The sequence below is a fragment of the Sarcophilus harrisii genome, chromosome 5 (assembly GCF_902635505.1).
Source record: "Sarcophilus harrisii chromosome 5, mSarHar1.11, whole genome shotgun sequence".
NCBI lineage: Eukaryota > Metazoa > Chordata > Mammalia > Dasyuromorphia > Dasyuridae > Sarcophilus > Sarcophilus harrisii.
In genome coordinates, this window is record NC_045430.1 from 211,494,314 (window position 1) to 211,518,746 (window position 24,433).

A 24,433-nucleotide genomic window follows, 5' to 3' on the forward strand; every position below is an offset into this window, starting at 1 on the left:
ACACTTAAGGTGATCAGTTCTCAAGACTTGTCAATCTTTTAGATTTTATGGCACCAGCCAAGATTTACATACCTGGAGGTTGTGGCAGATAGGCCCCAATTAATTTTGACCTCTTCTTTTCATAACCTTTCTGTGTGATGTCACCTGTGAGGAAGGAAAAAAAAAAATATTTAGCAAGCCTTCCATGATAGGAGCTTTCTGACTACACAGATCCCAAACACAGAGCCACTGTCCAGTACCATTTGTTAGATTTGACAGTGATAATAAACTCATCAAGACACAGTATGACCATTCTTCTGGGTGTTCTCTTTCTTTTCCTTCTCCTCCCTCAGCAAAAACAAAAGAAACCCCCTAAGCCCACCTAATGCACATTGGAGCCACTTGGGTAAGTAACCCTCCCATCTTGATTCACTCCCCCAGTGCAGCATAATTTAAGAGCCTTCAATCTTATTCCAATCTGCTGTCACAAAGCTTTCAAATCCAGTGCTAGACTTTCATTAACTTAATCAACAATGGATTATGCAGACTGCTTAGGCCAGTGATGACCGGCAAAACACATTACCGATTAGCATCTTTTTTCATTAATGGGATTTTTCTAATCAAGCATGGCAGTCACAAAGATTTTGAACTGCTACTCTGTTACTTCAATAAAGCTAAGAGTGAAGGTGATGCTTTCAAAAAAATCTAAGCCTGTTACCCCTTAAAAGGCATCCAGCATAGAAAGCAAAATATAATAGAAAAGTGCTCAGTCTTGATACTAAAAATAAGATTTTTAACCTGTCAAGTATTCAGACAGAGAAAAAATATATTTACATTTTCTTCTAAGTGAAAAACTATTAATTATTTTTGGATAAAATAACTTTCTTTCATAGGTTGTCAGAAATTTGTCCTTGAATTTTTTTGAAGCTTTCAAAGTGAATTGTTTTTGTTTTTCTTTTCAAAATTATCTTTTCTGGAAGTGATAATTCTGCCCTAACATCACTACTACATCAAAGATGGCTTTTTTGGTAATATACAAAGTTTAACAAGAAAAAAAAAATGCATACAAAGGATTTAAAATTTTTAAAATGGCTAAACAATTGTGATAAAGGAAAAAAAATTAACACAAAACCCCTCAAACTACAAACTTAACCATTAGCCTTATTTTCCTTTTCACATCCTCCTCCTCTTTCTTTTTCTCCACCCAAGTCATTCTCCCTCCAAATCACCACATCTGAAATATTAGAGAGAAGAGGAAAATATTTTTGGATTGGAAGAATATGTAGGAAACAAAGAGTCTGTACATGTTGGGAAGTTCCAAGTCTTGGTCTTTCCAAATATTATTAATAAATAGTTAACTTCACATTAATTTTTTAGGAAAAGAGCAAGATTCACTTGTGAATAAACAAACAACACATTTTAATATCCTAACAAGATGTTGCATTATCACCAGATAAACATTCATAGGGAGTTTTCTCTCCATCCTCACTCAGGAGATCACAGCCTAGCTCTTAGCTTCAACTGTTTCTTTGGGAAAAAGTCTACATTGAAACTCAAACCCTGGAAAAATTTGCTCTTCATTTTTCAATCCATCTCAGACCACAAATGTGGCCCAAACTTCACAAATTTTTCAACTGGTTGCTTGAAATACATTAAAAGAGTCCTTCCCATCCTCCAGAGTTCAAACCAGGAAAAACTCTTAACACCAAAAGGAGATGACATTTAAATTCAGAAGCATGTGAAACACAATAGGCAAGAAAACAAATAATTAAGAGCTAATACTTAAAGGATGGGGAAATGAAGGGCAGGGACCTCCACATCTCAAAATAACTCCATAGTTCTTTTTCTTTAAAGGGCAGAATTAAATCCCATTTAGCCAACTATGCTAAATGCCTCAGCTCTTTGTTCCATAACACATTAAGAAGAAAAAAAAAAAAAGATTTGGGAGAGAGGTTTAACTATCCAGGAAGTGAATGCTTTTCATATTTATTTTTCCCCAGTTGTGTCCTCTGAGAGGACCTTAAGAATCCTATTTTACTGGCTGTTGTTTAAGCACTGAGCCCTCTCCTTCCTTTACTCAGCCTCCTTATATTTTCCAGCTTCTACGCACTCCCTCCTCCCCACTGGTGAAATACCATCCCTCAGCCTTCAAGGCCAAGTTCAAGTAAAGGCATCTTTGACTTTCCCTGGTCCCTCCTTCAAGTTCTGCACCACTTAATTAGTGTACCACTCATTCAGTAATTATTATAGTCTTCCTTATATTTTTAGTTCTTTTTATCTATATACGTCATCTTAAGTTTTTTCAGGATTGATTTTTCCACTTCTTTGTTAACTCTCCTCCTACAATAATCTTGCAAAGGTCTTGCACACCATGTTGTATTTAATAAATACATGTTAAATAATTAATCGAAGATCCAGAAAGTACACACAAACATTATTTGCATTCTGAGTAAATGAGGACACATTTTATTTATGTAGAATTTCCAAGTTTCATTATGGTTTTATTTCTTCAATCTTTTGACTGTTTGAAATAATACATACATATATATGTGTGCTTGTGTACATATAATAAAAATACATTATTCTAAATTCAGAATGACATAATAGTGAAAGAACTAGCAACGAAGCCAAGATTATTTGCCTTTAAAAGAGTTGCTTTTCATGTCTGAAAGTAATAGATTGTCAGTTTAATGTCCAATCATCTTTTTAAATTATACTATGTTATGGAAATGCTGTTTTATTCCATAAATTAAAAAAAAATTAAAGAACTGCTTTTGACACATATTTGCTGAGAACTCTTCAGGACACCAGTGCTTAAGAGGATAATTTGCACACACATACACACACACAAAGGAAAGAGGCAAAAACAGAGAAAGATATATGTGTGTGTGTGTGTACATATACATACACAAGTACATACATAAACACACATACACATCCTATATATATATGTATATATATTCATTTCCATATATATGTGTGAATATATATATATATATATATATATATATATACCTTACATTTTTCCTTATTGCTTTATATATATCATTTGAAACTCATAACCATCATGTAAAATTGGTACTTTTATTACATGTTATACATGAAACATAGACAACTTGAAGCTGCAGATATAGCTGGACATCCCTTCATTAATGAAATCATAGGTCAGGAAATACACAGACACCCCAAAAAATCACCTATCACTATTTATTTTATAGTTATAATAAATATATTTTATAAAATACTGGGGTGTCCCAAAAATCTGACTATAGGATTCATAAAAATCTTTAATAACTTCAGAAATATAAATACTATGTATCTACAAAAAAGATAACTTTTCAAAAGTTGAATTTTTTTTGAAAAATATTGTTGTATTTCTTATTAAAATCAAATAAAGCCACCATCTTGTGATATCCATTACTTTTATTAACTTTATAAAAATTTTCATCAGCTGCTGTTCAGGAATGGAAGGGATTACATTTGTTACCTTAGCTGTAAGATCATCCAAAAAACTAGGTTTTTGTGTATACACAACAATTTTCATATGACTCCACAAGAAAACGTTTAATGGAGATAGATCAAGTGACAGTAAAAGCCAAATAAAAGGCCTTCCTCTGAGGCCTTAAGAAAATAATATCAAGAAACTGTTCACAAAACTTCACAAAGACAATGTAGGTAAAATTAAAAGGTAAAAATTAATTATTTTAATCTCATAAAACTAAGTATTAAGGAAATTGAAATAATTAAACTTTCAAATTATGTTTTTGTAAGTTTGTAGCATTTATATATCAAATTATTAAAGCTTAAAACTTTACTAATGCTTTTGGGATATCCTTTACATTTTATTTGTTTAAATTATTTTAATGAGGGTCAGCATGGTTATATTCTGTATACACCTCTTTCTGGCTCTATTAGAACATAAGCTCCTTAAAGATAATGACTTTCATTTTGGGGTCTGTATTCTATCACAGGGTTTCACACTTAAAAGGCACTTAATTAAATGCCACTAAATGATTGGCGATAATAGTAGAATTGGTTAGAGGCGGAAAGATTGTATTTTAAATTCCACTTCTGAAATTTAGGAGGCAGCATCCTATAAAGTACCTGAATTCATAATCTCAATTCTGTCACTAATTATGTGACCCAGGATGATCTTTTATCCCCCAAGGCAAGTCTATCAGAACCAATGATACAATGTGATCTGTTAATATTAGAATTCCCACAAGGAAGAAAAAAAAATGATGTAAACTTTTCAAGATGCAGTGTTCCTTTCTCAGGTGTAAAAATGAGGGAAATGGAACTAATAATTTCTAGGTTCCTTCCAATTCTATATACTGTGACCCTAGGAATCTGCAGGAAAATCAATAACACAGAAAGAAAAGGATATTAGGGAGCCTGGGTAGTGGAGTCCCTAAGAGGTTCTCATTTCTACAGTGAAAAGAGGGCAATGGGTCTCCATTGGGATATCCAAACAACCCCCAAGGGCCCCAATACTAAAAATAATCTGGTTACAGATTCTTCTCCTGGCAGAAATCCAGGTATTTTTAATTTTTAGCCAATTAAGGAAAGAAATGGAACAAATAGCAGAAGCTTCTTTGGACTGTTGAGTTAGGTCAAGAAACAATAATGCATTCTAGGGACTTTGGGTTGGTTTTAAATATAAATTTTCTAATGTAGGGTGCTCATTTGCTTCCCTTTATTTAAAAGGCAGAATGATAAATATTTCTCAATTAGAAAAATGCTTGCATGCACAACATTTAAATAACATTTTCTATCCTGAATATTCTCTTTCTTGGTAAAATATTGACCTCACCAATAAATTACAGGTGTCATCATCCCAGGAGCTCAAGTTAGCTCTAAAATCTAATCCAGACATTTCTATTTTTTCTAAAGTCACTTCAGGCTCTGTAATATCAGTCAGTTGTTCCTTTTCTCTCTCTCCCAAACTCTGGATATACTGTAACAATAGGTTTATGTTTAACTTAATGACAGAATTTAGAGTAGAGCTAGACAAACCTCAAAACAATGTAAGCCCTTTTCCACATTTCTAAGCAAGAATTTATTCCCTTACAAATGAGCTGCTTGCCAAGAGAAACAAAAAATATATTTGGTGACTAAGAATTGATTTGTATGCTTGCAAATCAGAAGCCACATTAAAATTACCCTGGGATGTTCACAGTTAATCAGTCACCAGGCTCTTAGAACTACCAGTAGTTTTAAGAACCTCTAATAAGTAGTTGGGTTGTGTTTTTTTTTTCAGTCACATCCAACTGTTTGTGACCCCATTTGGGATTTTCTTGGCAAATATGCTGGAATGGTTTGCCAATTCCTTGTCCAGTTCATTTTACAGATGAAAAAACAGTGGCAAATAGGCTTAAATGAACTGACCAGGTAATAAGTGTCTGAGGCCAGATTTGAATTTAGGAAGAGAAGTTTTCCAAACTTCAGGCTTAGCACTCATCCATTGTGACAGTTTGAGAGGCAGCTAGCTGCCTCTCCAGTAAAAAGTAGTTATTCTTTATTTTTAGTAACATTAATTCTTCATTATTGTCTACCATGGACTCTTTACTTCAGTCAAACAATGTTGTACATCCCTGGAACACAACTTGCTTATGCACATTTCTAGAATGTCTTTCCCCCTCTATTCAGTCAAATTACTTCTCACCTCCCTGCCAGAAAACAAACAAACAAAAAAACCCAAATACCTAAGCTTCCAATGAGTCTTTTCTATGAACACTTCCTGAATAAATACAATCCAGTACAAATCCCTTAATACTGGGTACTCTCTAGGCATTTAATTCTACTTTATTGATATTTCTTTCTTGGTGTCTATATCTTTTTCAGGCATGTCCTTATTTCTTATTTTCCCATTTACTTTGTTTTACCCATTTAATTTGTTAACGCTTTGAGAGCAGGAATCATCTTAAAAATTGGAATATGCTGGGCCTGGTACAATTCCTACAGGGAAAATAGACATTAAAGATTGATAGTTTATCATATTTATAGATATAAATGTATTTCCTCAAGCACTGATTGGAACATGTCACTCTCCTATTCAACAAACTCCAATGGATTCCTATTAACTCTAGGACAAATATTAAACTCTTCTATTTGGTTTCTAAAACCCTTCAAAACCTGGCTCCCAATCTATCTTTTCAGCCTCATTATAGATTACTCCCCTTCTCACACTCTAAAGTCCAGCCAATCTGGCCTTCTCTCTGTTCTTCATATATAGCTGAACATTTCCCATCCCCATATCTTTGTAAAGACTGTCTCTCCCTTTTTGTTTTCACTTCACATTACACTTCTCTTCAAACACTATTCAAGCATCACCTCTTGATATATAACACCTCCTGATTTAAGCTATGAGTGCCTTTCTTCCATAATTTGAATGTATTTTGTATTTATTCTATGTATACTTATCTAAGCTTTCTCCTCTCCTTGAATGAAACACCTTCTAAGAAGGAATCATTTCATTATTTGTATTTGTTGATAGACCATTGCCTGGTCTATTCAGTGCATGTTATTTAAGGAATATTTCCCTTTTGATTCACATAACCACTTATTCTCTTCTTTGTGTCAAGTATATTCCTTTACAATTATTCAACATAGTGCAAATTACCATATTAAAATGGGCTAATATTCATTCCAACCTGAATGTTGTATACATTTTTATAGCCTCAAAAGAACTGCTGGCTATCTTTTGTGTATCTTTAGCATGATTTTATGAAAACATAGTACTTTTCAATCCTTTAACACTCCTGATGAAACTGGTGATTATAGATAGAGAAGAAAAGCAAGAATGTTGGCAAAGAAATAAAGAAGAGATACAAATAAGGAAATGGGGAAATAGAAAAATTGGTTACAAAAAAAGAAGACAGAAGTTGAATATTTCATCATTTACATACTCTTTTATGACATGTTCCCTAACCTAACCTAAGTAATCTAAGAAAACACTTCTGCTGTTAAGGACCTTAAGATAGAAACTAGCAAAATCTTATTTTTTTCATTTTTATAAATACTCTAAGGGGAAAAAAGATTCTACATGAAATATAAATGTTTAACTTCAAAAATATCTGGTAAAAAAGTAAATTAAATCAGGGAAACAACCCCAAAATATGAGTATATCCCAGTATAATGACAAATTTACTGAGTGATGCTGTACTATGATTAGATTTCTTGGCAATCTATACTATACAGTTAGAAATAGATAATTAGAATTTGATGGCCTGAACTTAACTAAAGTTGAACATTCCATGCCCATTTTTCATGCTGCTTTGTATTTATGAGGAAAAAAACCCAAAAGTTAAGTTGCTAGGGTCTTCCAAAGCATGCATATATATATATACATATATATATATATATATATATATATACACACACACACACTGCAAATAGAAGTAAGTTAATACATCACAGCACTATTATTAGCAGTAAGCCAGGAAATCACACAAACATTATTCAACAAGTGACCCATAAAGCCATAGTTTTAAAGGTCAAACAAGCTCTCACACAGATAGAGGTACATCTGTGAGCTTTACCACCTAATCTTCCCCTTTTTCCTAGTACCTACTTCTTATATATAATGATGCAGCTCTGAAGACAAGCTGTTCACTGTGGATGACTCAATATCAGTGTCATCTTCTTGGCATTAAGTAGTTGAATGAAATAAGGCTTTTCCTAAGGAAAATTATGACTCATTTTGTTCTCCCACATATGGGGCAAAAAATGTGAGGGAAATTAAATGGTTTTATCTAAGATGGTTCAAGCCCCCGAATTAACCATAAAATACAAAGAGAAAGCAAGTTTAGAGTTTATTTAGTTTATTATCTATATTAATATTTTAAATACATACCTAGATAACATAGCTTTCTTGACCAAAGAATTTTTTACTTGCAGTTTGGAAAACTGTAACTAAAAGTTGTAGAACTCTTTCAGTTGGGTAAGCTAGGCCTGAAGTCAGGAAGACTCATCTTTCTCAATTCAAATTCAGCCTGAGATGTTTACAAATTCTGTGATCTCAGGCAGATTATTTAATCCTATTTGTCTCAGTTTCCTCACTTGAGTAATCAGCTGAGAAGGAAATACCAAACTACTCCAATATATCTCTGCCAAGAAAACCCCAAATGGGGTCATGAAGAGTAGACATGACTAAAAATGACTGAACAATAACAATAGCAATTCCCCTCCACCTTAGACTCTTATGTGTATATAGTTGTTTCACATTGTTTCTCCCATTAGAATGTAAGTTCCTTGGGGAAAGGAGTCATTTTTTTTATTACATTTCTTTGTGTACCCTTCATCTAGCACAGTGCTTGACACATTGATGACTATGATAGTTAAGATATGGAGTTTTTCGGTGGAAAAAAAATGTAGCCATTTTCCCATTTTTAAGAATAAAAAAAAAATTAACAGAAAAGTAGAAGCAGGAAATGTTGCTATTTTCATGATAGTAAAAGAGAATGAGTAATTCTTCTGAAAATACTTAAACAGTTGGTGCTATTTGAAAGAAGTACCAACTTAAATACTATACCTAATAAGCCAAGTCTAGAAGTCTACCTTTCTTAAAACAATGATCTATTGTTCTCAAAGAAATTATATGAAACTTTAAGCTGGTTTCCCCAGCTAAATTTTTCTTACTGACTGTTGTAAAGAGATCTATTTATGGGTTAGTCATTTAAAAAATAAAAAGAAAAATGTAGAGGAAGCATCTATGGCAACATAAAGTTGGACAAAGGTTTAGAAGGGGAAAGTTATTTCTCCTCTTGCCTTAGGCCCCTCTCTTACCAACAGTACAAACCCTTTTTTTTCTATCTTACATTGCAAAAGAACCTGGCAGGCAAGGGAGGAAGAAGGAAAGTCCAAACCCTGAGTAAAAGCCTGAACTTCAGAAAAGTCAAGCATTTTCTTTAGCCCAGAAAATATAAAGTACAAGTTAACATCTCATATCTTGTACTTGGCTCCTCATTCTCTCCCATTCAGCAATGTTCTGCCAACCCTGTTGCCTTTTGGGTTTGCCAACATTGTGGCCTGAGCCCAGCCAATCTAGGGATGTCTCCTTCAAGTTCTGTGAGGATCATGTGGTCTTCAGGCATTTCCTAGTTCCCCAAGAACGAAATATTTGTGTCATAGCAGTACTTCTATGGCCAGGATTATTGCAAAGTAAACAAACTGGTTTAACAGGGACGGTTTCCATTCTTAGTGTCAAGAGTTTATTTCATTATTTAATGCTGCAACGAATGCTTTATGTTACAAAAGCAATCATCTCCATGTTTGGAGTTTTATGGTCTTTAGGAACCTTCCTAATGCTGCTTTCCTAAGCTTATTGCTTTATAAGGCTTAGGGGGCACCCTTGGAAGGAATATAGCTCTTTCAGAGCTGCTCGTGTTCATCTCTTCACTCTAGTAGGTTTTCTGTTCCCTAGTGGGGAAACAGCTTATACTAGTATGCTCAGAATTAGGTTCACTCAGTCACACTTAGACCACTGACCTAAAACTGGTTAGAGACATAAAACCAGCACTTACTATGTAACAGAGACAGCACATAGTTTAAGAAGATAATAGACCTGAGTTCCAGCATCATAACTAATTAGCTATATAACCTCATGAACATTAGTTTTTTTTTTTAATATTACTGATTCCTTTTGGTTTTATACACCATTGTCACCATATTTTCCACTTTACCACTTCCTCTTTCGGTGTCCTTTAGGAACAACTCTCATAACAAAGAAAAGTAATTAAACAAAAATAATCAATGTAGTGATATGTCATAATGGGACTAAGAGTTTTATTTCAATCAATCTGAGTTCAGCTTGCAGCAAGCCATTTGTAGAAGTGTATTTCATTTCCCCTATTTATACAATGGCAACAAATACACACATAATACAGATACATGTAAATATGCACTATGTGATATTTATACAGTTTTTTAAGTTTGCAAAGCTCTACATAAAGCTTTAAATCTCATAACAGCACTGTGAAGAAGGTATTTGAATAAACTTCATTTTCAGGAAACTGTGGCCAAGAGATGTTAAGGCAATTGTCCAGGGTCAAACAGCTATTAAACTACTGCCATGGGACTCATAGTCACTTCTTCCTGACTCCAAATTCAATGCTATATTCACAACCACATTGCCTCTACAATCACCCATTTTCATAGAGTTGTTGTCAGAATCCAATTAGATAACAGTTAAGATCATAAAATGCTACAAGTATAAGGAGTATTCATGAAGTCAATCAATACATGATTATGGAGTACTCAGTGTTCTATGCACTGGCAGAGTATCAAAAGAAAGATAAGCCATGAAAAACCAATGAAGGTCTTGAGGAAGATAGAACAAACATACTTACTTCCTCTTGATATAGAGAGGTTCATTTGACAGGTCCTGGATTAATTGACATTATTGCTATTTTTATCTCCCTTTTGAATTCTTAATCTCCTTTAGGGAAAGGACTCTTGTTTTATTAATCTTTGTGAAGTCTCTGCACTTGGCATAGTGCCTTGAATACTGCAAATACTCTATAAATGCTAGTTGACTTGAATTGATCCAAGGCTAATGGAACTCAGAATTTTGACATGTTATGCTGAGTTCTTTCTGCATGGTTTTCGAAATATATGGAACTCTTGAGTCCAAGCTCTTCATTTTACCAAACAGATTTCACCTCTTACCCCAACCTATCATGAGAAAAATAAATTGGCAAAAGTAGCTAAACTTAGAAGTAACTTAATGTCTTCAGAATCTTCAACAGATAATCAATTTTAAGAAACAATTCAAGATTCAATCACTAAGGCTCAACCCTATCTCTTTCTCTCTAAAGGAAGCCTTCTCAGGGTATTATGTTCTATTGTGATCTTGTCTTTCAAATCCCATAGAAGAAATTCCTGCTGATGTGAAAAGAATAATGAGTTGTTATAGAAGAAACCTATATTTCTATACAATCAGAGAATCTCAGGATTGGAGGAACCTTGAAGGACAGATACTCCAAATAGTCCTTGACCAAAAATTTCCTTGATGCATCGTTCATAAAGCATTATCCATCCTTTTCTGGAAGACATCTACAAAGGAGAAACTCACCTAGAAAATAAGTTCCTTGAGGACAAGAACTGTTTTATATTCTGTTTTTGTGTGTCCTAAATACATGCAGGATTTATGTATGGGGCTTAAAATCACTCATTGAATTGAACTCCCTCTCTCTCAAAGCAGTCATTCCTCTTTTAAATTATTCTAATGTTAAAGAAGATAGTAACCTGCTAGTCAGCAACTTCCATGTACCATTTTGCCCTTTAGGACAAAAAAAGTCCCAAGCCTTTGATGAGTATTTTCTTATCCTCCCCAAGCAACCTCTTCATCAGAAAGCTTTTCAATGACAACTGTTTTACATATATTATAAGTCATCTGACCCTTATAGCAACCCTATGAGTCAGGAAACGTGAATATTAATGTTCCCATCTCAAAGGATGAAGAAAATGACATTCAAAAATGTCTCCCTCAACATTACTCAGGTAAAGTCAACCATGATGAGAACCCAAATTTTCTTTCCACAATTCACTTCTACAGTAGAGAGCAGATGTGAAAAGGGTAATGCTCTCTACTGTCTTTTCCAAGTTCTATGATTCTTCTCTATGATTGCTCACATGAGTCACATGGCCTTGTTTCTATTTGAGTTTCATACCCCTGTGCTATGTATATTAGAGAAACTCAAACTCAACATAATGGCTATTTCAAATAAAAAATAATCACGTATCATTTTAGCCAAAAAAATTACAAGACAGTCCTAGCACTCTTTCTAGGGTAAATTCTTTATGATTACATATTTTAAAAATAGAGCATAAGGAATCGAGGTGAAACTTTTCAAGAACAATACATTTATAAACGTATAGGCTTTAACTTTAAAAAAAAATCTCTTAATTTCCCCCAAAAAGTTCATTACAGCATATTAAAAATAGGAAGGAAAGACATACGTTTTTATTAAACATTATTATTATGTGTCAAGCACTTTTCAAACTTTGATCCTCATAACACCTCTGGAACATAAGGTCTGGTTATTACACCATTTTGCAGTTAAGAAAATTGGGGCAGGCAAAAATTGAATGACTTGCCTAGCATTGCACAGATAGAAAGTGTCTGGGGTTGGATTTAAATTCTGGACTTTCTGACATCTTATCCCATATCACAATCAAGAGAATAACAGAACAAAGACTGTTCAGTCATTTTTCAGTCGTGTTTAATGTTCCATGATTCCATTAGGATTTTCTTGGCAGAGATACTGGAGTAGGTTGCTTTTTCCTTTTCAAGTAAGAAAACTGAGGCAAACAGGATTAAATGCCCAGGGTCACACAACTAATTAGTGTCAGAGGCCATGTTTGAACTCAGGAAGATACTCCAGGCTCAGAATTCAATCCACAAGGCTAATCTAACTGCCCCAACACAATGATAATATATAAAATGATACATGAACCCCTCAGATCCTGAAGCAGGATGCTATAGTGGATATAAACATAAAATCACAAGGGACTTGGGTTTAAGTTTTGATTCATACACTAATTTAAGCTTCTTCCTCTATAGGATGGAGATGATGACAATACCTACTTACTGAGAATCTCAAACATTATAATATATGTAAAGCCCTTTGCAAATCTTTAAGCCCCATAAAAATATTATCTCTTATTATTCTTGAATTTTTATTTACAGCAGTTTTTTTTTTCACCTCAAAATCCCCTTCAGGTTTGCTATTTAGTATCCAGAGAGTCAGGACTAGGAGGGATCAAAGAAGTAATCAATTTTTTACTCAAATCCATCCTAAACAAAAGGGCAAAAGGAGGGATTTATCCTGAGGCAAGTTTGAACCACTTTCTGAAGCCTCTAATCTTACAATAAAAGAGATCATGGAAGCCCAACTCCTCAGTTCCTACATGCTCCTAAAGATCTAAAACCAATTCAAGTGGAACTCCAAAAAAAAAAAAAAAAATCTTGAAACAATCTCACAATATATCAGATTCCTTTCTGTCTCTATGCAGATTTCCCAAGCCAAGGATTCTTTTTTTCTAAAGACAGGACTGCAGTGATTTCTCCAATTCATAAGGTACATGGTGCTAAGGTCGGAGGAGACAGTTTAGGATGAGGTTAGATGAAGCAATTGGGACTGTAGGAGACATTATCCATGCTAATCCTCACCAACCAACTATTCTTAAGATGAGGCAAGAGTGAGTGAAGGAGCCATATTCGGGAAACTTCCTGGGAATTAACTGTGGCTCTAAAAGATACAGAAAAGGAAAGAGGATAATATGGTACAGTGGAAAGCATAATGGACCTCATGTCAAAAAATCTGCTTTTCCAAAGCTGATCTGCTAATGACCTTATACAAGTTACTTAAACTCTCTGGATCTCAGTTTCCTCATCTGTAGAAGAAGTGGATCTTATCAGTCTAAGACATATTGCTCCCTTTTAATTAATCCTTCCCTTTTATTGGTTGCTTCCCGTTTTTCTCTGGGATTCAGTTATTTAAAGTTATTCAGTTATGGGAAGCAACCAATGAAGGAAGAATTTTAATTACTGTGATTAGAGAAGTCAGGTTTAGAGGTGATATAGGACAACATGAATTTAGAAGCTATTTCCAGTTGGGAAAAACAAATGGAAAGAAAGGTGGACCTCTTTATGTAAACAGAAATCATGACACACATTTGCTATTTATATCTGGCTGAGGAGGAATTCCTGTAGCTGGAATGGTCCAAAATCAATAGAGCTCCAATTTTCCACCCAGATATAAAAATACACACATTTGTTCTCATATTTTCTCTATTTCTGTTCATTTGTCTCTCTCAATCAAATCAATAAACGCATTTTTATTGTGCCTAAAATTAAGTACCTACTATGTGCTAGAAAGTGTGCTAGGAGCTGGAGATATTTTAAAAAGACTACAAACTTTTTCCATTTCTCTTTCTTCCTTGCCTTCTTCCAGCACACACACACACTCAATTTTTGAAAATATTTCATAGGTAGTTTAACAGTTTGAGCATATAGAAAAATCCTTTTAAAATCTGCCTTTTTTAGGAGGCTGGGGAGAAAGCACATTTTGGTGATATTCAAATAATGCAAGGTGACTAAACTGCTCAGTCCTCTGCACATCAAAGAAAAGCATCATGCTGAAAAGAAGGTTTTTCTTATAAATGAGTAATGAGATAATCTCTGGGAACTATAAGCACCTTCTGTTAGAGAATCCCTGTGGTGCTTCAGAGGCATTTGTTTCTGGGTAGAATCAGAACACTCCTGACGCTGATTGCCTCAAACCCCAATGAACAATCCAGCAATACCAATTTTCCTAACAGGTGCAGAATGAGGGACCTACAGCTCATGATATTGAGGGTTATAACTTCCACACCAACAGATGTTTTCACAAAAAGAAAGCAGTCTCAAGCCCCAGAGTGATGGTAGCCAGGATACTACTTTCATGATGAGGTGAAAAGAGAGGAAATATTTGAATGTTTATGCCACCATCACACTTCTGTACTCTGCACTAATTTAATCAATTAAGAATAGAATAGAAATAAGAATAGAAAGACAAAAAAGAACCATTCCCTGCCCTCAAGGAGTTTAGATTCTCTCTGGGGAGGTAATATTAAAATTCCAAAATAAATACAAGGTCATTTTTTGTTTTGGTGGGAAGGATACCAGAATCTGGGGGAGCAGGAGTGGGCAGAACAGAAAAGGCACATTCAGCCATCAGGGTAAGTGGTACACAGAGCAAAATATCCTGTAAAGGAAGTATGAAAGCCAGTTGGGCTGGACTGTGAAATGTAGACAAGGGAGTAAGCCGTTATAATCTTAGAAAGGTTAAGCCGGGGACCATGCTGTGAATTTCTTCCTCTTGTACATAGTGTGTATGCAAGGGGAAGGGGAATAGGGGGAAAAGGAAGGTAAAAGAGATCTTTCTGTAACTATTATTATCCAGTATTCCACTAGTTGGTTATGATACTTGAAAGTGGAATGGTTCCTAAGGGATCTGTTTTGCCCATCCTCTAAACAGTCACTTTATTCAAAGCTGCAAGAGCTACTTAGGGATGCATTCATTCTGTTCTCATCTTCTGGGCAGCTAAAAGGCACAGCAGATAAAGTACAGAAGTCGAAATACTCAGGAAGACCCAAGTTAAACCCCTTACTCAGATATTTATGAATTGTGGACCCTGGATAAATTAGCTGACAACTTTATGTCTCAGTTCCCTCATCTGTAAAATGAGGATTAAGAACAGCATCTACCTCACAGGGTTGTTGTAAAGGCCAAATGATTTAGCATTTGTAAAACACTTGGCAAACCTTAAAGTACTGGGTAAATGCTAGCTATTATTATCTTTTCTCCCAATTCACAATCTTCCCACTATGATGGGCACTGCTACTATGATGTTGACTGCCTGTGCCAACTGCTTGTGGTGAGCAGGCTTCTGTTTGATACTAAATATGGCAAAAAGAAAAAAAGATTATATAGAACTAGGTGTCCTGAGTATTAGGTCAGACTCTCCCTTCTTACCTTCTCTTGAACTGTTTTCTCACTTGTAAAGCTGAAAGGGTTTGACTAGACAATAGCTTCTTCCATTTCAGCTCAGAAATTTTGTGATGAAATGTATGATATAAATACAAGGAAGAGAATTGGGGGGAGGAGGAAGGGAAAGGTGGCAGAGAATCTGAAATCATGGTTCTAGTCTTATCCTTACCCCTTAATAATAATAACATATTTGTGCCATCCTTCCTCTATCTGTACAAATAGTCATGGTAATAGTTATCCCAATGGTGCTATTCAAGAACAGCAACTCCAAAATCCAACATTCGACCCACTGCTTCTTGTGAGAATTTGATAAAATGAAATAATAAATCAAAGCACACTGAAAAATATATATATATGCCTAATTCGTCTTAAAGAGTAGAAGCCACAAAGTTGGATACCATCATCTAACTGTAGTCTTCTTGTATGAACATCATTGTGACATGATGGTTCATGTCAATGTCACATATGTTCAAGATGATGGACTCAGAGAGTAAGACTGAGGAATATATTTCTTGGACATGGCCAATGTGAGTTTGTTTGGTTTAGTAGGCATATTTTTACAGAGGTTTCATTTTTATTTTTCACTGAGATGTGAGGAAGGAAATAGATGTATGTTAAGTGAAATAAAAATAAAATTAATATTTAAAAATAATTATAACTTTTTAGTACTTAGAACAGGAGTTGACATACTGTAAGCAATTTATAAATGCTAGTTGACTAATGACTTTCCTAGATCTGGTTCTTGAACTCCACAATCTTTTGCTGGGGCTCTTTGGTTCTCTAAGAAGGCAAGGATTCATGAAGTGGGTATTCCAAGTACCTATTTTGAATCAACTCAGTATGCTCTGGCACAGCCATAAATAGTAAGATACTTGCTACCCTTATTTACAAGAAATCCTGACTTTTTAAAGGAGCTCTTTGCCATTCTCCTCAGTGCTCTTAGCATCCTTTCCTGGCACCATTTGTTTCAGTGGTGATAAAACCACATCCCTTTTCTTCCTCTGTCAGAAGCTCTCTATTTATAGTTTTTGAATGTTGGTCTGGGGGAGGGAGAGGACCTTCTATGCTCAACTCCCAATACTGTAATTCTAGCAAGTAAATGAGGCTTCTTCTACAAAAAAGATATGGTGATAAGTTTTTTAGAAATAAAAAAAAGCAGCCAGTAAGAAGAGAGAAAATGAAAATTTTAGCTACTCCCACACCCTTCCAGTTCAGCGGTGGTCCTTTAGATGTTCCAGGCTAACAGCTGTTTTTCTGTATACTAATTTCAGAATGAATATTCATCTGTAATAGGAAAAAAATCCTTGACAAGGAGAACAAGGGGGTGAAATCAGCTTAACATGGAGATGTATTTTATACAGTAATGAACTGCATGGGCTTCAGGACCTTATCATGGTAGGTCTCCAGATTATGAAAGATGTACAAATGAAAAATAATCCAAAATCCAATGATACAAGCCCTTATCATACAGCTAAGATTGTGAATCATAGACTTAGGCAGGATGTTGTTGTTATGTTGTATGGGAAAGGCAATATTAACATTTTTTTTTAAATCAGGGTTCTTAAATGTTGTTGTTTATTTGTATCCTACTTTTTGTGATCCCTTTGGAGTTTTCTTGGCAGAGATAGTGAAGTAGTTTGCCATTTCCTTCTCCAATTCATTTTACAGCTGAGGAAATTGAAGCAAACAGGATTAAAGATTTACATACAGCTAGTATGTGCCTGAGTCTGGATTTGAATCCCAGGAAGATGAGACTTTTTGACTCTAAGTCCAGGAGTCTTTCTATTACGCCATCTAGTATCAACTGGGGGTAGAAGGAAGAAAGAAATATTCCAAGGGAAAATCAGATTGAGAAGTAGATAAATAAATTATTACACACGAATGTAATAGAATATTATTGTGACTTATGACATAACAAAACTACCCCCATTTTCTTGACATCTTTCTTACTTAGAAAACCCTAAGAAACTTAACAAAACTTTGGAAAAAGTTGTAGGCTGCAAAATAAACCCACAAAATAAGACTATTTCATATAATAATAATGAAATGAAAAATGCATTAATAGAAAGGGAAATTCCAAAAATATTTTGAGGCCAATCTCCCAAAGGATATTCAATACCTTTATAGATTGAATTACTAAAGAAATTTTAAAAAATCTAAATAGCTGTATTTATGTATTAAATAGTATTTATGGCTAAGACTTGCCAATATAATAAAATGCCAAAACTACCAATTTGCAGATTTAGCATTAAACCAATCAAATTACCAAAGGAATACTTTATAGAGTAAGATAAAATTTGAAGCAAACTAAGTACAAAGCAGCAAAGGTTCTAAAATATTAAAGGAAATAATGAAAAAAAAAAGATAGGAGTAAAGAGGAAATGATATTTCTAGACCTGAAACTATATTATAAACCAGTAATTACCAAAACCATTTGACACTGAAAAGTAGATCAAACTAATGAGACCAAGTGGAATCAGAAATAGAAATCAATAACCCAGTATAATTCCGTGCCTGATCACCTCATCAATTATTTAAGAAGGAATTTCTTATTTGATTTTTCAAAAAAACCTGCTATAAAAACTGGTAAGCAATTTGGCAAGAATTAGGCTGACCAATATTTTATAGCATATTCTATAATAAATTCAAAACTGATAAATGATCCGAATAGCAAAGATAATCACACACACACACACACACATACATTAGAAGAGAAGGAAATTAAATATCTTTCATGGCTATAGGTAGAAGATAAGTTCTTGACCAAATGAGACATGTAAGTAATAATAAAATACCAAAAATGAAAATTATGAAATATGAAAAAATATTCATGAAAATATTTTCTTTTTTTTTTTGCATTTTTAATGCATTTCCTTTTCCTGATTCCTGAGTCACAAAAGGTAACTATCAATGACACAGGTCTTCACTATGGACAACTACTGCTTTCCAGGCTAGGCAATTGGCAAGTACACCAAGTGTAAGATGCAAGGTCCTTTATTAGTTTACTGCTAACTTTTGAAATATGTGTCTAATAATCCATGGCATCACTTTTGATTTCTTTCTAATAGCAATTTCATGTAACTCATCCAAATCTCCCTTTGTGGATGATTGATACTGAAATTCATCCTGACATATTTCCTGCATTGTCTTCATAGGAGTCTTTGACTTGACAACTAAGATATTGTAACTAATTTTACACAAATGTACCCCTTAAAGGAAATGTGTGACACAGTACACCAAAGGCCAAAGAAGAAATATTAACATATTTCCAAAAATATGATAACAATAAGACACACCTATGTGGGACTTCCATATGTTTTCTCACTGGATCTCACAATAGTGCAGTGAAGAAAGTAGTGTGAAAATTATTGTTTATTCAACAAATGAAAACTGAACTCACAGAGATTGTGACTTCACAGGTACACAGAGTAAACTTCAAGACTTGAAATTAAATCTAGGCATCCTGCCTTCAATTTCAGCATTTTTTCCATTCCACTACACTGTACATGTTTAAAAAAAAAAAAACAAACAAACAAACCCAAAACTATAGTTTGAATGAAACTCCATAAGATAGAAGAATTGTGTCTATTCCTGATCAGTCCAGATTGTGAGATGATTCTATAACTATATTTTCATAAAGGGAATGTGCCATTTAGTCCAGAAATATTGACTTCTAACCAGATGCTTTTGTAAAAAGTTAAAATTTATATCATTATTGAAGATAATCGGCTGTATTGCATTTCAATTGGATAGGTTTAGTAAGATCCCCAGTATCTGAAGTAGTGATTTCCCTTGGAAGAGCACCTTCCTTTTTATGGCATTTTAAAAGATATACATAGTTTAATTTGAATAGTGATATCTACAAGCTATTTAAAAGAGAAGACCCAGGTCCTTAACCCTATCAGGAAAGTCAGGTTACTTATCCTAGCAATTCTCATAGAACATTAGAACAAGAAATAGGATTTCAAAGAGTGTCTAGTCTGAGCCCTTCATTTTACAAATGAGGAAAACAACAAGAGAACTCTAGCAAAGAGAAAAAGAAAAACAAAAGAGAAAATTCTGAGGTTGCAAAGGAATTTGTTGGGTCTTTTCCATGAAATGATTTCAGAAAATTTTTCCAGTATCTTCGGAGAATGTTTGACAGGTTCTGTGCTGGCAGGTGCCAGTAAATCCAGTTTCCTCTCTAATGGACCCTTCTTAAGGACCTTCCTTAAACAACAGGAATTTTTCATGTGTTCATTGCATGTGAAAAATGCTACATGGGGGATTTCTCCCATAAAATAAATCTTTGGTAATTAGAAACTCTCACAGTCATGAAGCTTTCAAAAGACATCATGCTTTCAGATTAAATGTTTTGTTGCTTTTTGGGGGGATTACACCTGATCCTTTGAACTGCTTAAGTTCATCTCTTCCTCCTGCTTCTAAGTTATTTCTATTAATTTATACTAACTTTGTACACATTTGTTGCTTCCCCTACTAAAATGTTATTTCCTTGAGGGCTGGCTAATTAAATTTTAACTTTTGTATTGCTGATACCTAGCACAGTGCCAGGGCCATAGTCGGTACTTAATATCGCCTGTTGAATGATTGAGTAAAAGATTATTTTGGAAATATGAGCTTACACAAGAATGTGTTTACTGTTCTCTTCTCTTGGTGGTTTATTTTATGGGAGAAATCCCCCATGTAGCTTTTTCACATGCAATGAACACATGAAAAATGCCTGTTGTTTAAAAGGGAGGAGGGTCCATCAGGGAGGAAACTGGATTTACTGGCACCTGCCAGCACAGAACCTGTTAATTTGAACTTCCCTTGAAGAAAAACAGTTTATGAATGGGAATATTTTAAAAATTAATTTTGTCCCAATATTACCATCTAGAAACCAGAAAGTTATTCAGAATATAACTATTATCACAGAAGAAATTTTGTTAGAATTGATTCATCTTAACAATACTATCCTGAACTTTTAGTCTTGTGACAACTATAAGTCAGTAATTTTTCATGTAGTAGTTGGATTCTATTCCAAGACAAACTATCAGGTAAATTTAGAAAATACTAGATAGGATGCAAGTTTGCTTGTTTTCCTGACACAATGGGAAAAATAAAAGATTTGATGTCAGGAATTTAAAATACTGAAAATTTGAAAGCATGACTATGTCACTAAACCTTAATGAGCCTCAAATTTTTCTTTTGTAAAATGTGGGTGGTATTATAAATTCAAAAAAAGTTTACATAGATCACGTGGTAAATAATTTTCTTTGGTTTTACAACTTCACTGATATAGGAAATTCATATTGAGAAAAATGCCTCCATCAATGTAGGTTAATAATTTCTGCACCTCATAGTTTTAGACAAAGAAATAACTAAAGGTTCCAAGAGGAAAATCAACCTGGCCAGGATCCAACCATAGCCAATATGGATCAGAAGTGAACCTTGAACCAAGGCTCTTCTGCTTCTAAGGCTGGCTCTCTTATGCTTGTGCCATATTACTCCACTTTAAAACTGTAAGAATGAGAGTTGTTATTATTCCAATGATGACAAATTTAGACTTCAGAATATGCTACTCAGAAAACACCCACCCTGGCACAAATTCTTGAAATAGTGAGGGATACTCCTTCACACCCATCAGTGACTTTAGTGCAAGTGTGATAGAAGAGTGGGTGTAGGCTGACAAGAAGATGTCTGTCTGTGGTCCACTGTGTTGATGAGGCAGAAAATATAGATAATATTTTAAATGAAGCTGACAAGACAAAGGATATACATGTATGTGGATTTAGTTTTTTTTTTAATTGTTGTTGGATTTTTTTAAAGTTTGAGAATATTACTTAGGGAAAATCTAAATTCACCAATTATTTTTCCAGTCATGTTTCAGTTTCCATAAAGTCTTGCAGTGCCATATACTACTTTATGAAAAAAATGAAAATACACAAAAACCAACTCAAAAATTGAGGACTTTTTCAGGAAAAGTCATATTTAGGACCACTGCTAATGATTTTAAAAATTAACAACTCTATTTTCTCTTCCTCACATCCTCATTACCATCATCCCACTGCCCATTGAGCAAAACAAATCTCACTGGCCATCCTAAAAAAAACTACCTGCCCTGATTGGCTAAGATGACAGGAAAATATGATACATGTTAGAGGGAATGTGGTAAAACTGGGACACAAATGCATTGCTGGTGGGGTTGTAAAATGATCCAACCCTTCTGAAAAGCAATTTGGAACTATGCCCAAAAAGCTATAAAACCGTGCATACCCTTTGACCCAGCAGTGCCATTATTGGGTCTGTAACCCAGGGAAATTATAAAGGAGGGAAAAGACCCACATGTGCAAAAATGTTTATAGCAGCTCTTTTTGTGGTAGCAAAGAATTGGAAAATAAGTAGATGCCCATCAATTGGGGAATGGCTAAACAAGTTGTGGTATATGAAGGTAATGGAATATTATTGTTCTACCAAAAAAAAAAAAAAATGAACAAGTTGGTTTTAGAAAGGCCTTTTACAATTCATTTACATAAATTGATGCTGGGCAAAATGAGCAGAACCAGGAATACATTGTACACAATAACAGCAAGAATGTGCAATGATCAATTATGAAAGACTTAGTTCTTCTCTGGGATTCAGTGATGCAAAGCAATCCCAATAGACTTTAGACAGAAAATGCTATCTGCATCCAGAAAAAGAATGAAAGAGACTAAATGTAAATCAACACATGCTATGCTCACTTCTATTTTTTATCTTTACCATGGTTTTTCCCTTTTGCTCTGATTTTTCTCTCCCAACATGATTCACAAAACAGTGAGTATTAAAAATAAATAAATTCACCAATAAAAATGATTTGCTTTTTTCTATATCCTGAATCCATTTGTCAAGAGGTAGATAGGAAGTTCAATCTCTTTTTAAAAATCATGCATTCTCTCATTTATTATTGTACAATAGTATTCTATCACATCCATATACCATAATTTGTTCAACTATTTCTCACATAATGAACATCTCAGATTCCAATTTTTTGCTACAACATAAAGAACTGTTACAAATATTTTTATGCATGTAAACCTTTTCCACTTGTTTCATCTCTTTTGGAAATAGGCCAAACTATGGCATGAGTGGGTCAAAAAGTATGGATGGCTTAATAAGTTTCTGAATATAGTTCCAAATTGCTTTCCAGAATCCATTCACAGCATTAGTATTCTTGTTTTCTCCTAGTCATTCAAACATGTCTCATTTCCCTTTTCCATCATCTTTACCAATCTGATAGATGGGTTAACTCTTTATTCCATATCAACTTCATCTATATCTGCATCTATATCTCACTTTTCTCCAGATCACAGAGCTAATGATAATAATGATGATGCTAAGTCACCAACAAAAGACTAAAGCTCAAGGAACTATTAAAAAATTGGACCTTTATGACAAAATTTTTGGGGAAACTTTCATCTAAAATCTTAGTGATCTGAGTACTTAAAAGAGTTAAACCTCAGTAATATGTAAAAACAAAGAATATACTCTATGATGAATAATTTAAATTTTTCTTAAATATAGGTATGTCTGTACTATAATAGAATTCCCCCTTAAAATAACCCAACTTGTAGGCACAGTGCTACGATGCTAGGTATCTGAATGAAGAGGCAAAATATCTCTAAAAATGACTTAAATTAAAAATTAATTTTACTCACATGGCCACAGCTTTGAAAGACCTTCCCCAACGTCTCTACTTTTCATCTATGGGTGTTTTCTTATATTGTAGTTCACCCAATAAGCCTATTCAAGCCCAGAACCTTTATGATAGGTAAGCTTCTGATTGGGAGAAGCTGAAGAAATCTTCAAAGTATTTGGAAGAGTTGGTCTTCCTGCAGTTGACAAGAGTGCCAGAAAAATTCTAAAACCTTTCAATTGTTATAGATCCTTCTGATTAGTACACTATGCCATCAAATCCTTTGTATTTTCCCTGCAATGCTATAGGCTTGGGTATCAAGTTAGGTCCTTTCGAGATTCAAATCATTAACATCAGTGCTAAAGACATTCTAAATGTTGACAAATGATTGCTAAAGCATGATTTATAGCTCTGCATTTCAGAAAGAAGGGGAAAAAAAGATATTCAGAGAGAATGCTCCAGTGAGTGTTTTCAATATCTATAACAAATAAATGAAGTAATTTATGATGGACAATAAGCCCTGTAAATATAACCCCTATTAGCAACATGTTCGTTAATGAGTTCAAGTAGCAGAATTTCTATGGAACAATTTTCAATACAATTCAAAAAGGCCAAATAGTTAAGACCAAAACTATCATGTTGCTCATTTGTAAAAGAAGGATGTGGGGCATTGTAATCTCTCTTTTTTGTCCCTTCTGGCTCTAACTTTCTTTGATTCCATACATTTAGAAAACATTGGTCAAGGCAGTTTATAAGTGAAAAAGAAAAATGTTGATTGGTTGTGCTGAATTTTTCTATTTAAAAAAATCCTTTGATATAAAGGATGGTTATTTGGAAAAGAAAAAAGAGGGATAGAGAGTAAAATCTAGTCAATATTAAAACAGAAGATAGCAATAAAAATCTATTTTAAAAGGTTAAAATGTCTGTAGTCATTGTGTCTACCATGCTACAATTGTCTAGATTTGAGTTTCCTATTATCCTTTAAGTTGGAAAATATCTGAATGGGGGGGGGGGTGGACTTTACATATCTATTACTAATAAGAGAAAATAAGATTTTTAAAATTTTTTTTTCAAAGAATGGGGCTTCTCATCTCATCTAGACTGCCAATGCAGCAGCTACTAATGAGCCTAATTCTACTACTAATCAGTGCAAGGACTTTGTCCTGTTCCATTTCCAATCTGCACTGGTTCACCTTACCTTAGCCACCCTGGTAGCCCTTCATTATTGAGGGTTCTTCATACTGATCGAATAAATGCAGAAACC

General features: G+C 34.2%; 1 protein-coding gene across 5 annotated transcripts in view; it reads right to left on the bottom strand.

The window, feature by feature from the left end:
- Window positions 1-24,433, bottom strand: part of DIP2C (disco interacting protein 2 homolog C) — a 581,014-nt gene that overhangs the window by 271,952 nt on the left and 284,629 nt on the right. For all 5 annotated transcript variants that reach the window (XM_031939601.1, XM_012551185.3, XM_023505023.2 and 2 more), the window contains exon 2: window positions 73-144. In XM_031939601.1, coding sequence (XP_031795461.1) covers window positions 73-144 — 72 coding nt within the window. The remainder of the gene's footprint in view (window positions 1-72; window positions 145-24,433) is intronic.